The sequence below is a fragment of the Pygocentrus nattereri genome, chromosome 1 (assembly GCF_015220715.1).
Source record: "Pygocentrus nattereri isolate fPygNat1 chromosome 1, fPygNat1.pri, whole genome shotgun sequence".
NCBI lineage: Eukaryota > Metazoa > Chordata > Actinopteri > Characiformes > Serrasalmidae > Pygocentrus > Pygocentrus nattereri.
Window position 1 is genome coordinate 25,894,440 of NC_051211.1, and position 20,857 is coordinate 25,915,296.

A 20,857-nucleotide genomic window follows, 5' to 3' on the forward strand; every position below is an offset into this window, starting at 1 on the left:
TAAACAGTCCTCAAACTACAGTGAAGTCAAAGTGCATAAATTCTAATTCTGTTACACTCAAACTGTGCAGTGTGCTTGGGCACATGCACGCTTTCTCACTAGCGAAGTGTAAGCTGGCATTTAACCCAATAGTTGGCTTGCATTTTGGCCAAAAAAATTAACAATGGCCCCTTCACTGTTATAAGCAAGCAAAACAGTTCAACATTTGTTTTAACTCTCTGCATTGCTGAACTTTGTTGGTTTCTACAAAGAAGTTGGCTGCTAGCTTAAGCTAGGCAAAGGGGCAGTTCAGTAAGTGTAGAACTTGCTGACTGAATAATTGCTATAAGTACAAGTAATTACAAGACATTACCATTACTTTCCATGAATTTTAGTTAATTAGATGATATTGTGCTGATAACATGACGATAAATGTATAAAGGGGGGGGGGGGGGGGGTAAAAAAAGAGAATATAACATGGTATCTCAATATTGAACTAAACCCTATTGCTAAAAATTATTTAAAATGATTATTTAAAGTAATATTTGTTTATTCTGTGGTAAGAAAGACAACCTGAATAATGCTGTTTGTATATGTATTCAATGCCTGTGCTGTGGCAGCTTCAAGTTTACACAGCTGAAAGCTGTTGCCCTAGGATTGTTGATCTCCACCTGTAAATCATTTAAATATGAAAGGCGTTATGAAGGCAGCATATGTTGCTCCAATTATTATAAACTCTAATTATTTAATTTAGTTTAATCATGGTGCTTTCACAGATATGGTACCTATGCCTTGGGTTCAAGTATGCCCCCATGCCATGACAGAGCCTGAAATTCTCTGAAACTTTTCATGATATAATGTGTCTGTAGGAGCCAAATTTGGCTTTTGCACATTTTTGTCTTTGTAAATATTTCAGTCCATATTGAAGATTGAATGAATAATTATGGACCATTTTGGAGTTGGAGGACTGCAACCCCTGAAATGTGTAGTCACTGGTGTCCATGAGGCACAAAATGCTTTGGGCAGAACTATGAGGTGATTTAAAGCTAATGACCTCCCAATGAGTAAAATCTATCAATTTTCTGCATCCTTGTTGTTCCTAATAAAACATAAGTAAATTCAATGTATCACAGCTAATTTTATTCAACCAAAACTGTGTAAAATGCAATTAATAAAACATTCAAATTTACTGGATTCAGCTCAGTTTGATTTCTAACTGAACAAAGTCTTTATTATGTAGAGGTTACTATTTTACTATTATAGTTTAGTAAATGTTAATTAACCCCACTCCTACTTTTTACAGTGTAATGACGTCACTGTCCTACACGTCTACATTACTTGGCCTCAAGACTGTGTTGTGTGTTTTTTGTATTAGGGAGGAATCAATGCTGCCCTTGGTAACATGGAGGAAGATAATTGGCGGTGGCATTTTTATGACACAGTTAAAGGATCTGATTGGTTGGGAGACCAAGATGCCATCCATTACATGACTGAGCAGGCCCCTGCTGCAGTAGTTGAGGTGAGACACGCATACAAATGTCAATTCTGAAACAACTCTGAAAAGTTATAAAGCACAGTTGGATCTCATCTAGAGAACTATTTCTTGTTTCTTGGTTAGATTTTTCATTTTTTCTAACAGCCTTAACTATATCATTGCACATTTTTAATTTCAGCTTTATTTACATCTTAAATAATAGATTGTCTTTGTAAAGTATCTTTAATTGAGCTTATTGTATACACCTAATAAATCGTATTTTCTGTTGGAGAGAACATTAAGAGTAGATCCTGTTGTCACATGCTGCCAATTAAGCCAGAGATTCTCAATTGTATATGAGAGTTACCTTTTGTGCTACTTTCAAGTCAACTCATGAGACTGTCATTCCATCTATGTACAAGTACACAGTGGAGTGAAATTACGTTCCTCCAAGGAACACGGTGCAACAAGAAAACAGAATAAGTAGTACAAAGTGCAACGTGCAGACATAAGTGTGCAAAAAAACAACAAATAGAAACAATACAATAAATACAAAAAATAAAACGGACATTAGACACAGTAAACAGACAGGACACCGAGGTAGGGTTTTAAAATAAGGTGCAAAGAATATTTAATGTTACGCTTTGTTTACTGAAGTACCGTGAATATCTTGCCTCAGGAACTGCTGTGGTCACGTTTTCACAGATCACAGCAATTCGTAAAGTAAGAGACATATAGCTTACATCGCTTCCAGGGGTATTTAGGAGCTTTTAGTGGGTGTTGAAACAGAGGACCAAATATTTTATTTTTGTGCCACCCATCTGGGGCTGAGGTGCTGTTGGTTCTTGACTTTTCCCGTTCAAAATAATGGCGCTTACCAGTTGACTTGTGCAGGTGGCATCCAATGACGGTGGCATGCTGAAAGTTACTACTGCCAGTCTTCATTTATGGAGACTATGTGACTGTACACTCGATTTAAGCACCAGTGGGTGTGGCTGATGTATCCAAACCCACTAATTAGATGGTGCAGCCACATACTTTTGGTCATATAGTTTAATATGTTCAGACCAGTTTGTCAACAAAAATGCTTATCAGCTCTCTGGCCTAGCTTGGCCGTTTGTTTTAACTTTGGAGTATTTAGGCCATACTTAACATGCCTCAGTCTATGTCTTCATCCAGTTGTAGCACCGGTGCCCAGCTCGAGGGCAGAACCCCCCTACTCCACCAAATTTAAGTAGGACGAAGAACTGCTGGACCCATGTTAACAACTGCCAATGAAGCTTGCCTCATCATAACTTGAGGACTTCTGTCCATGACTGTGTGCAAGACCAAAGATGGCCCTCTTCTGCTGCTTCTCTCTTTCCTCTGGCTATCACACAGTCGCTGTGTTCATGTCAGCTCACTATGAATTGCACCTCTCCACTTTGCCTTGCTCTCCACGCTGCTTGTTGCCTAGGCATGGTCTTCAAGTCGATCTCCACTGCTGATTGCCAACACGCTGGGTGTACACACTTCACTCTTCACCACTTGACTCTATTAGACAGCTGGCTCATAGATCTCCGCCATCTTCTTTGATGAGAGGAGATTCTGTTGTTCATAATGTTAAAGTAGTCTCAGCTGTCAGTCACTCCTCAGGCATTCAGATTAGTGACATTATGCAGCGACTTCCTAGACTTCTGGCTAAGTATTCTGGTGTTCTCAGCATGGTCATTCATGTTTGCTCTGATGATTTCATGAACTCTCAAAATCTGTGGCAAGAGTTTTTAAGATAATTGAGATTTGATCTGCTACTCACTTCACAAGGAGTGGTGTATTGGATCTAATAGCCTGCTGACGGCATAGCACAAAATTTTTGTCAAATTAGTGAAGCTGAACTTTGTTCTGTTGGTTTTCAGTTAACGTCCATTACGTTAACCTTGAATCCAGTTGCAACCTTCTTCTTTAACCATGCTTTTGTTTCCTTTTGCGGCACTATTTCAAATGGCACAAACAATTCAGTAGAATCAGGGTTTCCAGGCTCACTTAAAACTGCCGCTGTAAGACTGTTTATCAAGATACACCGTCTGGACCCACCCTGCCATCCTGAGCAACTACAGACCATTTCCAATCTGCCCTTTCTGGCTGAAATCATAGAGGAAGAGGTGCACAACCAACTAAACAAATCAAATTAACCACTGCTTTTTCCCCCACTTTGTGCTATACTATATACTAATAACGTTTGCTATCCGGTGTCGACCAGAGGAGGATGGGTTCCCCTTCTGAGTTTTGGTTCCTCTCAAGGGTTCTTCCTCTTGCTCTTAAGGAGTTTTTTTTCTTGCCACTGTCGCCACTGGCTTGTTCCTGGGTGCTTGGACCCGGATTTTTCTTTTCTTTTCTTTCTGTAATACTGATTGTCCTGTGAAGCTGCTTTGTGACGACACTTGTTGTAAAAAGCACTATATAAATAAACTTTGCTTGCTTGCTAGCTAAATAACTTCCTCCTACATAACGATACGTATGAGAAATTTGTTAAACATTGGGTCAGGCCACAGTGCAGAAAAGTAATCAGTGACCTCAGATGGAATACTGACGAATAAAATATTAGTCCTTATCCTGTTGGACCTTACTGGTGCATTTGATACTGTTGATCACTTCATACTGTTAGCCAGACTTGAAAATTGGGTTGGACTTTCTGGGAATGATTGATGGACAGTACTTTGTTAATCTTGGTTAACTTGTATCAGGAAAGCATGACATTTCACAGAGATCGGTTCTTGGGCTCTCTTTATATCTCATTATATATGCTGACATTAGTGAACATGGAGTCAACTTCCATAGCTATACTGACAGTGCACAGCTTTACATCTCTGTTGCATCTGATGGCAATGTTGATCAGCTACTGGTTTATCAAGTGTAATAAATTGGACAAACAACAATTTCTTAAAAATGAACAAAGATAAAACCGAAATTCTTTTAACTGCATCTACTGCGCACAGAGCCGAGATTGTGATCAGACTAGGAAGTTTATCATTAAATCTGCAGTGTGAGAACTGGATGTTCTCCTAGACTCTGACCTCATTTTTAATCCTCACATTGATAATGTAACTAAAACAGCATTCTTTTATGTTAGAAACACTGACAAAGTCTAGCCATATCTCTCACTACGTGATGCTTAGAAATTGAACAGTCTGTGGCACTACATTCAAAGCTAATGCAGGGGTTGGTAAACCAAGTATTAAGTAATTTTGTCCTTTCAACAAAAATCAAACCACCTTGGGAGCCTGTATAGAAAAAAAGATGCATTGATATTAGTCTTATAATCGCATCGCAGCCTTCTGAATCCTAATTGAATTGAATTGTGAGGTGCCATGAGATTTTCTAGAGATTTTTATGTATGAAAGTGCTTTATAGATATAAAAATACATTTATTATTATTATTATTATTATTATTATTATTATTATTAAATATGAACCATGAAGTGTTATTACAGTTCAAGCCTATTTTTTTCTGTTTTCCACCAGCAAGCAGCTGCTTTCCAGCAGCAAACTCATGACCACTGCACAGTGTTGCTAACACATCGGGTTATTAATTTATTAACTTAAGACATCTTGTTCAGTGACCTTTACAGTTACAACTATAAAACTAATATGCAAGTGGTCATTTTGAGAGTGAAAAACAATTGTGTTACCCGCATATGCGCCCTTGGCGTTTAAGGGTTTAAAAAGGACGTTAACAGCACATTCAAAACCTAGAGCAATGTGCAACCATGAGTAGTCCTAAGCAAAAGATTGCTTCAAGGTATTAAACACTATATCCAGATAAAAAGTTCTGAATGCCACATTATGCACATTGCAAAATTAAGCGATTCAGCATTAACAGTAGCATTAACTGTTAATTTGTAATATCCTACTTAAATTGGATTTTAATTCCTTTTGTAGCTGGGATTTGTAATCCTTTGCCAGTGTTAGTATCTTTCGTTTCTTCTTGGTGTGGTGTAGTGGGTAACACCTCTGCCTTCTGTGCTGTAGACTGGGGTTCAATCCCCTACCTGGAAAAGCACCCTAAACTATACCTATAAGAGTCCTTGTGCAAGACTACTAACGCTACCCTCGCCATCCTGTGTAGAGGCAATGTCGTGGGCTGGAAGTTGGGGAACCAGCCTTATGGCTGTAAGCTCGCCGGTCCCTTGAGCTGGGACTAATAAAGTTAACGTAATCATCAAGGCCACCTTAATTGCTGAGTTGAAAATTGTTTTCAGAGGTCAACTTATTAGCTATGTCAATTTGTTGCCCCACACCATGTCTAATAAGCTCCAGCGGGCGGATATGATTTAATGTTTCATGATACCTAGTACTGTGGTCTGGGCTAATTTCTGGGCTGTCTGTTTTGCTTTTTTTTTCTTCATCAAAATATACTATTAGCTGGAGAACTTTGGTATGCCCTTCAGCCGTACAGAGGATGGAAAGATCTACCAGCGTGCCTTTGGAGGCCAGAGTTTGAAGTATGGGAAAGGAGGCCAGGCTCACAGGTGCTGCTGTGTGGCTGACAGGACGGGTCACTCCCTTCTGCACACCCTCTATGGAAGGGTAAGTCCCCTCTGGAATTACTGGCACTCTTTATGCCTTGTAAACTGATTGTACTACACCAGTCTTTCCCATCACTGTCCAAAATCAGAATCACTAACCCTAACCATCAAAAAGATAAGATTTTTTTTTTCTGCTTGATCTTATACTTTAAAGGTGATAATCTGACTTTTCAGAGAAACAAAAGAAATCCCTTTAAATATTAGAAGTAAAAAGCACAAATTATAAAAAGTATTTGCCCCCACTTAATTTCTTCTATTTTGCATTTCACACTTCACTGTTTGAAATCTTCAAACAGAATGTAAAATATCGAACACCAGTTGGTCCTGTGTGCAAAATTAAATGTTTCCTTAGTCAACTTGGTCAACTAATTAACCAAACTTAGTTGATAATCATAATCAAACTGTGCAAGTAGCACACTATGCCACAATCAGAAGAAATTCCTGAAGAAATGAGAAAAAAAAATATAAGGGGAAAGGTTATCAAAGCCATTTATAAGGCTCTGGGACTCAAACCACAGGGAGAGCTGTTATCTCCAAATGACTAAAATTCCTCCAAGAACACAGCGACAGCTCACTCAGGAAGTCACAAAAGAATCCAGAAAAACTTCCCAGACACCTTACTTGCCTCAGATCAACAAGTCATGATTCCACCATTAGAGAATCAGGAGTGTTGCCAGGAGGAAACCACTGCTACCCCAGAGGAATGCCTCAAGTGTGAGGATTCTTTTCTGCTTCAGGGCCTGGGTGACCTTGACATAATTGAAGGAGCCATTCTGCTCTCTAACAAGGAGAACGACCGGTCTGTGATCTGAAGCTTGAGCACAATTTCACATTATACAGCAAAACAATGATCTAAAGCATAAGCAAAAGTCCACCTTCAGATGCAGTGGTAGGACCTTAAACAGGCCTTAAACCCTCCAATGTATTTTCTCTTTCACAAGGGTGATGTAGATGTTGCAGAATGTTTTTCCTTCAATAAATGTAATCACTTCAAAACCGTTTGTGTTTCATGTTCTCCTTGCCTAATATTGCAGTTTTATGAGGAAATCAGAATGAGTGCAAATACTTTTTCATGACCTTCTGTGTTTCCTTTCATATTATTAGACATTTTTAGACCGTGTTCTCCTTTTGCTATTATTATTATTATTATTATTATTATTATTATTATTATTATTATTATTATTCTCAAGTGATCCGATCATAAGTGGACAGCGAGACTTATAGGTCTTTACACTTAGCATTTTATAAGAATCCATTTAGGCCAAACTGCTAACTAACCTCTCAAACTCACTATCCAACCTCTCAGACGCACTATAAAATCCTCTGTCTTACCATCGAACCCTCTCACGCTCGCCGTCCAACCCTCTCACGCTCGCCGTCCAACCCTCTCACGCTCGCCGTCCAACCCTCTCACGCTCGCCATCCAACCCTCTTACGCTCTCTCATAAATGACAAAGACAGAAAAGATTGGGAATGATTGTTGAGAGGATGGGGCTAGTCATTACGTTTTATATGTGTTTGTATATTTGATGCAGCTATTCAATCAGCAAAAAACAGAAGCGATATGGGGAACAGACTATAGGACTCTTGCCATTTTAACAGCAAAATTAAAGAGGAATGAAAGGCATGCTGCCCAATAATGATGAGGGAAAAATTCATTGTAATGTCATGTCATCAGGTGTGAACTTCTTTATATTAATTGTGTTACAGCTCCAAACTTAAGAATTATAGCTGTGAGCTCCTTACTGTCATGTGTTAATGATTTCCAAGGCCTCACCAAACTCCTCCCACACCCACGTTTTTGCCTTGGCGGCGACTGAAGCCACAGATCACTTGGCCTGTCGATACCTGCCAGCTGCCTTTGGTGTCCCACAGGCCAACCATGCCCGGTGGGACTCCTTCTTCAGCTTGACCGTGTCTCTCACCTGGGGTATCCACCACCGGGTTTGAGGATTACCGCCCCAACAGGCACCAACTACCGCTTCAACAACGGAGGAGCGGAACATGGCCCGTTCTGTGTCAATGTCCCTCACCTCCCCTGGTATCTGTGAGTTGAAGATCAGTCTGACAGGTTCTTCTGCCAGACGTTCCCAGCAAACCCTCACTATACGTTTGGCCTTGCCTGGTCTGACCGGCATCTTCCCCACCTTCCCCATCTTTCCCTACCACCTGATCCAATTCACCACCAGGTGGTGATCAGTTGACAGCTCAGCTCCTCTCTTTACCCGAATATGTAAAACACATGACTACAAAGTCAGTCATCAAACTGCGGCCTAGGGTGTCCTGGTGCCATGTGTACTTATGGACATCCTTGTGTTCAAACATGGTGTGCGTAATGGACAAACTGGTTTGCACAGAAGTCCAAAAACTGAACACCACTCGGGTTCAGATCAGAGAGGCCATTCCTCCCAATCACACCCCTCCAGGTCTCACATTCATTGCCCACGTGAGCGTTGAAGTCCCCCAGTAGGACAATAGAGTCTCCAGGAGAAGCACTTTCAAGCACCCTTCCCAAGGACTCTAAGAAGGCTGGGTACTCTGAACTGCTGTTCGGTGCATAAGCACAAACAGTCAGGACCTGTTCCCCAACCCGAAGGCGTAGGAAAGCTACCCTCTCGTCCACCGGAGAAAACCCCAACATATAGGTGCCGAGTAGAGGGGCTATGAGAGAGCCCACACCTGCCCGCTGCCCCTCACCATGGGCAACTCCCGAAAAAAATAAAGTCCAGCCCCTCTCAAACAGATTGTACCCAGAGCCCAAGCTGTGTGTTGAGGTGAGCCTGACTATATCTAGCCGGTATCTCTCAACCTCACGCACCAACTCAGGCTCCGCCAGTGAGGTAACATTCCAAGTTCCAAAAGCCAGTTTCAGCAACCGAGGATCAGAACGCCAAGGCCCACGCCTTCGGACACTGCCCGATCCACAAAGTGCTGAACCTCTGCTCAAGTCCGGTTTTCTTCTTATTTCTTATTACTTTGTCTGACCTGTCACCTAGGACTAGTTTTCCATGGGAGACCCTACCAGGAGCTTTTGCTCCAGACAACCTAGGATCATTCAAGCACACAAACCCCTCGACCATGATAAGGTGGTGATCCATGGAGAGGACACTGTTTTATTTTTTATTTTATATTTTACTTTCATCTCTGGGGTCATCTCAATCAAATTGTTTATGCTGAGAAAATCCGCAACAAACACTACCTTCAGCACCGCATCATGGAGGCTTATGACAGCATTTCTCCAGAGATTCTCATTCAGGTTCATAACGATTGGATCCTGCGCCTTCAACTCTGTGTTCAGCACAAGGGACAGCACCCTGAACATGTCAGATAGCTGTGCATCACAGGCAACGTTCTCAGTTGTTGTTGCAACTTTGTGTTCATTACGTTTGAACCACGAGAGATATTGCAAATCTGATTGTGCCAATGGATTTTTGAGACAACTCTGGTCTTCTTTGATATGCTACATGACCACCTTCCCATTGGGAAAAACTTGCCCTAGCCCAAAAGATAATCCCCTTCACCCATTACATGCTGGGGTATTCCGATATGTCGTTTTCCCTTTCTTTTCTGAAATAAACCGGTGTCCTGTGACTTTTGTCTCACCCTGTACATACATATGAGGCCTATAATTTGTACTTGTGAATATACCTTTTTTATTACATAAGTGCATTAAAGCATCAAGAAATTAGTCTGGGTAAAAAATATTAATCAGACTTTATTAATCTTACAATTAAGAGGATTCTGACACTGAATTTACGTATTGTTCAATAGTCCCTCAGGTATGACACAAGCTACTTTGTGGAATATTTTGCTCTGGATCTGCTGATGGAGGAAGGAGAGTGCAGAGGAGTCATTGCCCTGTGTATGGAGGATGGCTCTATCCACCGTTTAAGGGCCAAGAACACAGTCATTGCCACAGGGTAAGAGGAAAATGCATGTCTACATGTCCTGTAGTATCTGTGAAATCTGTAGCTTGGATTTTTATTTTTGTTGCATCATCTATTTGTGCTTGAGTTATTCATTAATAATGCATTGTGGCATAGAGCCCCTAAAAAGAGCTAATTCTTGATGTTAATATAACACTAATGGTGCATGATTAAGAAAATAATAGCGGTCATTAAGAGAGATGGTGATTGCAATTGATTTAAAACAAGTGAACTGTTTGGAAATGCAAGGTTGAAATGTTCACAGTGCATACATCAAACATTTGTACAACCCCATTTCCAAAAACATTGGGCGCTATGCAAAATGTTAATAAAAACAAAATGAAATGATGTGCAAATTATTTAAACCCTCTGTTTATTTGAAAGTAGTACAAAGATAACTTATCAAATGTTGAAACTGAGATGTTATTGGTTTTCGAAAAATATATGCCCATTTTGAATTTGATGGCAGCAACATGTTGCAAAGTTGGGACGGGGGCAACAAAAGACCAGGAAAGTTGCATAATGCTCTTTAAAAAAAAAAACAGCTGAAGTTTAATTGGCAAGAGGACATGTAACATTACTTGGTAGAAAAAGAACATCCCAGAGAGACTTAGTCTTTCAGAAGATGAGAAGGGGTTGACCACTCTGTGAAAGCAAATAGTGCAACAATTCAAGAATAACATTTCTCAACGTAAAATAGCAAAGAACTGATATTTCATCATCTACAGAACATCATGCTATTAAATGTTTGAGAATCTCAAGAAATCTCTGTATGCAAGAGACAAGGCTGAAAACCAGTATTTGCTAGCCAAAATCTTTGGGCCCTCAGGCAGCATTGCATTCAAAACAGACATGATTCTGTAGTGGAAATCACTGCATGGGCTCAGGAACACTTCTGAAAAACTCTGCATCCACATATGCAAGTTATACCTTCAAAACGCAAACAGAAAACAATATATAACCAGAATCCAGAAATGCTGCCACCTTCTCTGGGCCGAGCTCATTTAAAATGAACTGAGCGGAAGTGGAAAAGTTGAAATTCTTTTTGGAAATTATGGACACTGCATTCTCCGGGCTAAAGACCATCAGGCTTGTTATCAGCACACAGTTCAAAAGCCAGCACTGTGATGGCATAGGAATGCATTATTGCACATGGTATGGCTGACTGACACATCTGTAAAGGCACCATTAATGCTGAACAACATATAAAGGTTTGGGGAAACTTGCGTTAACATTCAGGGGACATTTTTTTTTTCAGGGAATGTGTAGCTTATTTCAGCAACACAATGCCGAACCACATTCTGCATGTATTACGGCAGCATGGCTCAGTAAAAAAAAAAGTTAGGGTGCTAAACTGGCCTGCCTGCAGATCAGATCCTTCACCCACTGAAAACATATGGCACCTAAGAAATATAACAAAGGAAACTATATTCTATTTACAGAACTCAGCCATCAATTCGTTATTAATTGGTTGAAACCTAGTTAATGCTTTTTGATAAAGAAAAAAGATTTAAAAACCTGATGTAATACCCTTAGAATTTAAACATTTAGCATTTTGAATGAAATACAATGTAAACCATACAAAAATTTCTCTGCAGTGGTTATGGCCGGACGTATTTCAGCTGCACCTCAGCCCACACAAGCACAGGAGATGGTAATGCCATGGTAACCCGTGCTGGCCTGCCATGTCAGGACCTGGAGTTTGTGCAGTTCCACCCCACAGGTCAGTCACACATGTTGTTGAAAATATGCAGTAGGCTTACATTAAGCAGTATAGTTAAGTGCAAGTGGGGACAATGAATTAAAATAAACATTTCAAAAAATCTGTTTAAAATAATTTTCAAGCTGTAGTCTTCATTTGTCTGCACATTGTACTGTACCTCTATGCTCATTGTCTATTTTATCAGGTCCACATCATATTTGTAGTTTTACTATTAATGATTTTAGTTCATCTGTTGTTCTGCATAATTTATTAGCTTTCCTGTACTGCATTCATCAGTTGTCAGGAAACCCATGCAGACTACTATTGTGCAGGTCTTGTTTTGAGTGTTCTCAGCACCGCGGACATTTTAATACTTTTTTACCACGATCACATTTAAAGATGAGTAAAACATGCACCTCTCATTTTTGATAAAAGTAAAATATACAAAATTTGTGTTGTAGACGTTACGCTCCTGTTCACCACTATTGTACAGAAATTTCAAATGCAAACTAGTCTGAATGATGATGTTTACATAACTGTGAATTAATTACACTGAAATGCTGGAAAAATCTAGTTTTGCAACTGATATGTTATACACAGTACTACTGTGAGTATACACCATTTTCAGTGTACAAATAAAATGTAAAAGAAGTTGATACTATGTGAAATAGTGATAAAACAGAGAGCAGTGATGAGTAAGTTCTGTATTAAAGTGAAAGTGGTACAAAAATAAAATATTTTGTCATATCTTATGAGTATTTTTGTGTGTGTGCTCATTCTAAACTTGATTCCTGCAACACATTCCAAAAAGTTGGTACAGGAGCATGTTCACCATTTGTGTTAAATCACCTTTGCTTTTAATAACTCTATGCAATGGGGACTCACTATACAAACTGATCCACTGTTTAAAGCTCTTTTTGTGCCACTCTTCTTTAAACATAGTGTTATATATAGACATTTCTGGACTGCAGGCCGGCCATTCCAGCACCCATGCTCTCGGTTTACACGGCCATGCTGTTGTAACACATGCAAAATGTGGTTTGGCGTTGTCATGTTGGAATAAGCTAAACCTCCCTGAAAAAGACATGTTAGAAGGCAGAAAGAAAGGTTGACTTGCTATAAATAAAAAAAGCTTGCTAGTTTTTGATTCAGTGCAATCTAAACGGTTGAAGGTCACAGGTATTCATTTGTGATTTTCAATCTTTCCCTTTAAGCACACACACATCTCAATTCCCTGAATCTTTCGATGTTCTGCACTGGTAGAGGGTAAAATTACTTAAAGTCTTTGCAATTGATATTTGAGGAACACTATTCAGGTGAGGTGAGCCTCGACCCATGCTTGCTCATAAGGATACTTTTCCTGGGTGCTCCTTGTATACCCAAGCACTTCTTCTGAAAGTGCTCCTGACCCCAGTTTGCAGGCATCAAGTCCAGAATAATTATTTACTAGAACAATGACTTTGTACTGTTTTTGTTTGAATACAGGACAAAGTAGATTTATAAATCGCTGCTGTCTGTTTTTATTTGCGTTTTACCTACTGTCTCAACTTTTTTGAAAGTGTTTGTACATGGTCAGCTTGGATATAAATATATATTAAATATATAAATAAATATATATTATATATGTTTCCCAGTAGCACTGTCCTCAGTCAGCCTCTGGTTTTGTATAAACATTGAAGTACTCCTTCTAGGTATCTATGGGGCTGGTTGCCTCATCACAGAAGGCTGTCGTGGGGAAGGTGGAATCTTAATAAACAGTGAAGGTGAGAGGTTTATGGAACGCTATGCTCCCAATGCTAAAGACCTAGCCTCAAGGGATGTGGTGTCACGCGCCATGACAATTGAAATTCGTGAGGGAAGGTATGGTATTTCCAGGTTTTTCATAATAAATACTTTTTGTTTTTGCTCTAAATATTTTTTTTTATGTGCTGTTTAAATTAGTGCTCAGCAGTTTAAGGTCCAGATTAAATAATGAGAATTATTCAGGCTAATGGAGAACAAGGCTATTAAGACAAATTTAAAAATAATTTTTGAGAATGTGCTTTCAACAGACCACTAGTGGTATTAACAAGTACTGGTGTACATGTAGTGTTTACCAATGTTGCTGAAAACTCTTTATTTGATAAAAGGTTGTACTGTGTCAACCCTAAAATAAAAACAAACCTGCACTATCATTGTCCTGCATTTTGGTAGACTGAGACTAAGGAGTTATGTGCAAGATATGTCTTTTAAACCCTCAATGCATTGTCCTTTCTTAGAGGTGTAGGGCCAGAGAAGGACCATGTCTACCTACAACTCCACCACCTCCCACCTCAGCAGCTTGCTGCCCGTCTACCAGGAATCTCAGAAACCGCAATGATATTTGCTGGAGTGGATGTCACCAAGGACCCAATCCCTGTCTTGCCCACAGTCCACTACAACATGGGTGGCATCCCCACCAACTACAAGGGACAGGTATTCAAGCCCTCTTTCTGAGAGATGTGGTCTAGAAATATAGTAATATCTATGCTTCGTCAACAAATGTGGTTTCATAGCTACTTTTGCAAGGTTGGACAAGCTTTATACACTCACTGAGCACTTTATTGGGAACACTTACTTATTCATCCAATGATCAATTCATCGTGTGGCAGCAGGGCCGTGCATAAAATCATGTAGATGCAGACCAGTAGCCTCAGTAATGTTGACTTCCACCTTTAGAGTGGAGAAAATCTATTTTTTTTTTGACCATGGCATTTCTGTAACTGTCACACTACAATGGTTTGTGCTGACAGAAAGGTTAACTCAAATAACCACTCTATACAGTTGTGGTGAGCAGAAAAGCATGTGTCATTTAGGCGACTAGCCTGCAACAGTAGAGGACCACGATGGGTTCTCTCTGAAAGCTGAGGCTGCTGTGAGCACATGCTCATCAAAACTGAGCAGCTGAAGCCTGGAAACACTTAGCCTGGTCTAAATCTTGATTTATGCTGAGGCTCACAGATGGTAGGGTCAGAATTTGGCACCAAAAGCATGAATCCATGGACCCATCTTTTCTTGTCTCAATAGTCAATGCTGATTGGAGGTGGTGTAATGGTCTAAGAAATGTTTTCTTGGAACTCTTGGGGCCCATTAATACTTATCAGTGATTGTTCCAGTGTCGCAAAGCAAAAGTGAACTCCGTCTGATTTCATGAACATTTTTCAGTTGCCTTCCCAGTCACCAGATCTGAATCCTTTGGGATGTGGTAGAATGGGAAATTCACAAAACCTGAAAAATCTGCAGGAATTGCATGAAGTGGTCTTGTCCACATGGACCAAAATCTTGAAGGACTGAATCCAGCATCTTGTGAAATACATGCTACGAACAGCCCTATGTTCCTCAGGCCTTGTGCTCTTTTGGAAAGAGCCCTACATTCCCAGGGTCTTGTGTTCCCTCATTGAAATTTTGTGCAATAGCTCAATCACATTTCCTCAACATATAAACCGAAGTGACATCCATACTCCTGATATGGATGTTACTTTATGGATGGTGCACTTTATTAGAACATCACAATATTAATAGCATTGCAAAACATTAGCAAAGTTGGCGTCTGAGCTAGCAGTGGAATTTTTCAGCATGTCCTCAAGGAGTTAGCAAGCTAAGGGCTACACAACTAGCAGCAGCACTAGCTTTTTTTATGTCACAACAAGAAGATTTGGGTGAAACTCACTCTGTGTGTGATAGCCTCTTTTTGCTTCATTAGCTAGTGTGCATGCCTTCATGACAAAAATACAAGATATTCTGTAAGACTGATGTTAAGTGTTTGATCCTGTGATGTTGTGTTTTCAAAGTCTGTTAGGATTTTAAGAGTTGTGTAGTGTATGCCCAGCTTATGTATTGCTCAACTTCACAACAAAAGCTACAAAATAACATGTTTGTGGGACCATGGATAAGTAAATTTGCAGTGTTCAAAGGACTTTGGCTTGATTTAACCGTACACCTCATTATAATGACAGTCAATGTAATAAAATTTCATTAGTTACAGTCCTTAATTAATTCATACTTTACATGTTGTTGTATTATTTCCCCCATAGGTCATCACCTACAAGGATGGTGTGGATAAGGTAGTGCAAGGATTGTATGCATGTGGTGAGGCTGGCTGTGCCTCTGTGCATGGTGCCAACCGCCTGGGGGCCAACTCGCTATTGGATCTGGTGGTGTTCGGTCGTGCTTGTGCCCTCACCATTGCGGAGAACAATACTCCTGGTAACCACAATCATTTAGCAGATGGTCATGATTTTAGTTCATTACAATATTTCATGTTATTTTTAGCTTTATAGTATAGGAAACTGTGAACTGTGTCTGATGCATATTCTTTTGCTGTAAAGGAGAGAAGCTTGCACCCCTGATGGCGAATGCAGGAGAGGAGTCAGTTGCTAACCTGGACAAAATCCGCTTTGCTAATGGCAGCACCAGGACCTCTGAGATTAGGCTTAATATGCAGAAGGTACAGAATTTTCAGTAATTTTACTCTCAAACAAAGAGTTTGCTCTCAAACTACTACTACTACTACTGCTAATAATAATAATAATAATAAGTATTATTATTATTATTATTATTATTATTATTATTATTATTATTATTATTATTATTATTATTCATACCAGTGGCAGCTCAAAGCACTTTACAGACAAGTGATGAAGCTTAACAATAAAACAAGAAATTGTGAGTATTAATTTCAAATCTTAGAATGATAGAGATCAAATAAAAAAACTAATACCAAGAGACATAGAGTTTTAATTAAACTTTAAGCTAAAGAGATGCATCTTAAAAATATGCACTGAGAAAATAAAAGGTGAAATTTAGATCCACAGTTTAGAAGCATAGTAACTGAAAGAGGTCTCCAAGTTTTCTGTTTATTATGGAAGGTATTTGAGGAAGGCCATTATCTGCAGTTAGTGCTGGGCAATATGACCTAAAATCAATATCACGATTAATTAAATGGTTTACCTCGATTATGATGACGATTTATTTTTTAAAATTGATTTATTTGCCCTCATAGTTCACTGACGAGGTTTGTACTGTAAATATAGGCTCTGCATATCTTAATGTAAATCGTCTCAACAGCCAGATTGGAATTCATGTGGCTTTTATGTCGATCCAACTCAACATTTGTCATAAATTCATGCTGCTGAGACCTCATGAACTTTTAGGGTGATATTTTTGTACAAAAATTAAGAGACATATACAAAACACCTCCATGTTTGAAGAAATTTCGAAAGAAATGGTTGAACGCAGCCATATGAGAATGAGAAAGAAAAGTTAAAAGTCTGAGAGCAAAGTTCAGAGAATCTGAGAATGTGAACCAAAGAAGTGACCTCACCCTTTTTATGGCAAACTCGAACACATTCTGGGTGATGAGCCCATCTGTCAGTCAGTGAAGCTTCATGATCACTCCTGTCATGCTGGGGAAGATGAAACTGAAAGCTCCGGGAGCAGACTGGTTCATAGTCATGATTGTTTACCTCTGGATGAACCTCATGAACCAACATGACCCATTCTTTGTTGTTCTTTTACGCATGCGGGTCAGTTTAGGAGCTATCTGTTCAAACTGATGTTGCATACAGATCACATTTAAAATATATTGTGAACAGCCAAACAAAAAATCTGATTTGGTGAGAAAATCAGATCTGGGCAACTTTTACCTGTTGTGTAAATGTTACCTTAGCTTACATGTCACAGAGTGGAAGTGGTGAAGTCATGTGACTACACGTGCAGTAGTACGTTTTTAAGGAGGCAGTACATGAATACAGAGTGGGGAAAGGATTAACAGAATAAAAAAAAAATCAAAAGGACTGACATGGGCAAGATTATATCGGTCAGATGTTTTGAATGTCTGTTTCAATTACTTTTCCATAAGTCACCCAGCCCTATGTGCATTTATGTGCTGGAACATAGACAGACGCCTATGATATGTGATCTGTGATGTAAGTGGGTGCTAGGACATTCACAACCTTAAAAACTAGTAGCGGAACTATAAAATCTATCCTGAAAGGCGCAAGGTAGTCAGTGCAATTCTTTCAAAATGGGAGTGATATGATCTCTTTTATTTCATTTGCATGTGCGCTGCTGCTTTGTGAACGAGTTGTAGAGGATTAGAGGATGTATTGTTTTCTTAGGAAGCCTATTGAAAAGAGCATTACAATAACCAATACTGCATTAATCCAGTAAGACCAGAAGGTTTTTGTGCATCAGCTCTGCACAAACCAGTGCTGTCTCAGTAGTATGGTTAGAACGAAAACCTGACTGAAACTTCTCATACAATTTGTTTGATATTAGTTACGCATTTAATTGTTTGAAAGACTTCACTTTGAAAAAGAAAAAAAAGGAAGGTTTAAAATTGATTATCTAGTACCGAAATATTCTTTTTTTTTTTTTTTTTTTTTTTTATCTGGAAAAGCACCTGTGGACAAAGAATAATTTACAGTAGTCAAAACATCACTTTGAACCTAATTTGTTTATAAAACTTGTTAGATCCTGATAATTGATTGCAGAGAAAGATCATATTACAAAAGTAAATGGCTTATCAGGAAAGTTATAGGAGCTTGTTCCATTTTGCTGAGCTGTGCTCTGTCAAGTCCATTTTATTTTGAGAATGAATTGCAAAATCTGTGCAAAAGTTAGATAAATCAGTATGAGACACTAGCAGAAAAATTGAGATTCATTAGTCAGTCTATGGTGGAAAAAGGACTTCTGTTTTTGTTTATTCATTATATTAGAGAGGTCTGACTGGATATTTTCATAGCATTATTGCAGGTGGAAATCTGCTCTTTGAGAATGTCACAATGTACATGTAATTTAGCTTTTCTCCATAAGCTTGCATATTTCTGCAATCATCCATTGATTTTTATGAATATGCTTATATTTCTTCCATTTGACTGCAGCAAGAATGTCAGAGTTTTCCTTAATTTAGCTTTAAGATCAGAGACCAGATCATTACAGGAAGGAGTCAAAGCTGTATTCAATGAATTTATAAATGTTTTCAAGCTTCTCAGCTGTTAGTAAGTTTCAAATGCTTTTGAGGTACTTTCAGGCATTTTTTTCCTTTTAAATTGATTGGTAATAAAATAGTCTTCCTTACTTATAAATTGATTTACAAAAATTATCTGATGAGAAAACAGTAGAAATTAAAGACACATTTGTGTTTAAACCTTAGTGATTACTAGATCGAGGATATGACCTACCTTGTGAGTATAGCTGCCCATGTGCTGCTTCAGTCAAATGTCTCTAGAGGTCTGAAGAGTTCTAATGCATTACAGTCTGATAGATTGTCAATAGGTAAGTTAAAGTCCTCAGAGAGAGAAACTTGATCATAGATTGTGGATGCAACTGATTAATTCTGCAGTTTCTGCCTAAAAATTACTAATTTGTAGTCTATATATTACAACTAGTAGCATAGAAGTATTATCAAAAAAGTTGACTGCAACAGACTCAGAAAACTAATTCACCAATATTGGTAATTTTTGCAGTTAAAATCACTTGTAAACCCTATATGCTACTTCTCCTTGCCTGCCCTGTCTTACTATATGCATAAATATGTAGTTTTTCTGGAGCAGCTTCAGGTAGAGTGCCATATTTACTAAGCCATGTCTCTTGACAGAAACATAAAATCAAGCTAATGTTCTTTAATTAGGTCTCAAATCAGAAGTATTTTATTATTTAGTGACCCCTGTTGAGTTAATTTTTTTTTTTTTTTTTTTTTTTTTTTTTTTAATTTTCTGCTCACTGTTTTTGGGGGACTGGCCTTTTACAGGGCTGCGTAAATAAAATTATTGGAGTTTTGACCACACAGTTTTATTGTATTAAATGCACAGGGTTTGATGACTTTAATGACATTATTGCCACATGTTCAGCTAGCAGAATGTTTAGTATTACGGCAGCAGAGAAAGAAGGGAATGGTAGAAATTAAGAAGGCATTGTCTAACATAAAAACACAAACCTGTCTGTTTAGGCACCTCACAATTCGCTTCAATTATGATTCAGAGGACTGCAATGTGATTATAAAATGATTATCGATGCATCTTTTTACTCTATACAGATTTTTTTTTCCACTGTGTAAGGACTTGTTTCTTTTAAAGCAAAGTATTTGTAATGATCCATAATAAATTTACTTCCAGTATCGTTTATAAATAAAACAAATGTAAGTTATGTGGCAAGTGAACAGGAAGGCTCTCGTTCATTGCTCTTGTTTGGGGCATGTGAGACACAGACTGCCACTCATCTATGATAAAATGTGCAGTTACTGTGACAAAATTCTGTGGCAATGGATGTCCACGCAGCACACGTTACAGCTATAACCACGCAGCTACCCATTACACAACTTGCATATAGAATAGTTTTAGGGCCACTGTTAATGAAAAGAAATCCTATTTTGAGAGAAAAGTTGTAATATTTCAAGGATAAATTGAGCTAACTTTAGATGGGCTGGCATAATGCACTGGAGTCTCGATTGCTGTATGGGTGTGCCTGAGTTCCCAACACTCCTGTTTACCTGTGGACCAATCATTTTGATCATCGTTCTCATCGTCAGTGAAACTACATGCCCTCTTTGAATGGCATGGAGATGTAGCCACTGACTGCTGTGTAGACAACCCTGCCTGTGATTCTCCTTCAACATAACTGGCGTATCTTTCTTTGCAACACTAGCACTTGACACTGTACTCACAACGTGTACTCAAACTGACATCTACAACCCCAATTCCAATGAAGTTGGGACGTTGTGTAAAACATAAATAAAAACAGAATACGATGATTTGCAAATCCTTTTCAACCTATATTCAATTGAATACACTACAAAGACAAGATATTTAATGTTCAAACAGATAAACTTTATTGTTTTTTGCAGATATTCTCTCATTTTGAGTTTGATGCCTGCAACACATTCCAAAGAAGTTGGGACAGGGGCGTGTTTACCACTGTGTTACATCACCTTTCCTTTTAACCCTCAATAAGCGTTTGGGAACTGAGGACACTAATTGTTGAAGCTTTGTATGTGGAATTCTTTCCCATTCCTGCTTGATGTACAACTTCAGGTCTCCGTTGTCGTATTTTGTGCTTCATAATTCGCCACACATTTTCAATGGGAGACAGGTCTGGACTGCAGGCAGGCCAGTCTAGTACCCGCACTCTTTTACTACAAAGCCACGCTGTTGTAACACGTGCAGAATGTGGCTTGGCATTGTCTTGCTGAAAT

The 20,857-nt window shown here is 38.9% G+C and overlaps 1 protein-coding gene across 1 annotated transcript in view; it reads left to right on the top strand.

The window, feature by feature from the left end:
* sdha (succinate dehydrogenase complex, subunit A, flavoprotein (Fp)) overlaps nt 1–20,857 on the top strand; it is a 35,319-nt gene that overhangs the window by 9,555 nt on the left and 4,907 nt on the right. The window contains exons 4-11 of the mRNA XM_017708461.2: nt 1,355–1,498; nt 5,855–6,019; nt 9,790–9,938; nt 11,543–11,667; nt 13,338–13,506; nt 13,905–14,100; nt 15,699–15,870; nt 15,993–16,111. Coding sequence (XP_017563950.1) covers nt 1,355–1,498; nt 5,855–6,019; nt 9,790–9,938; nt 11,543–11,667; nt 13,338–13,506; nt 13,905–14,100; nt 15,699–15,870; nt 15,993–16,111 — 1,239 coding nt within the window. The remainder of the gene's footprint in view (nt 1–1,354; nt 1,499–5,854; nt 6,020–9,789; nt 9,939–11,542; nt 11,668–13,337; nt 13,507–13,904; nt 14,101–15,698; nt 15,871–15,992; nt 16,112–20,857) is intronic.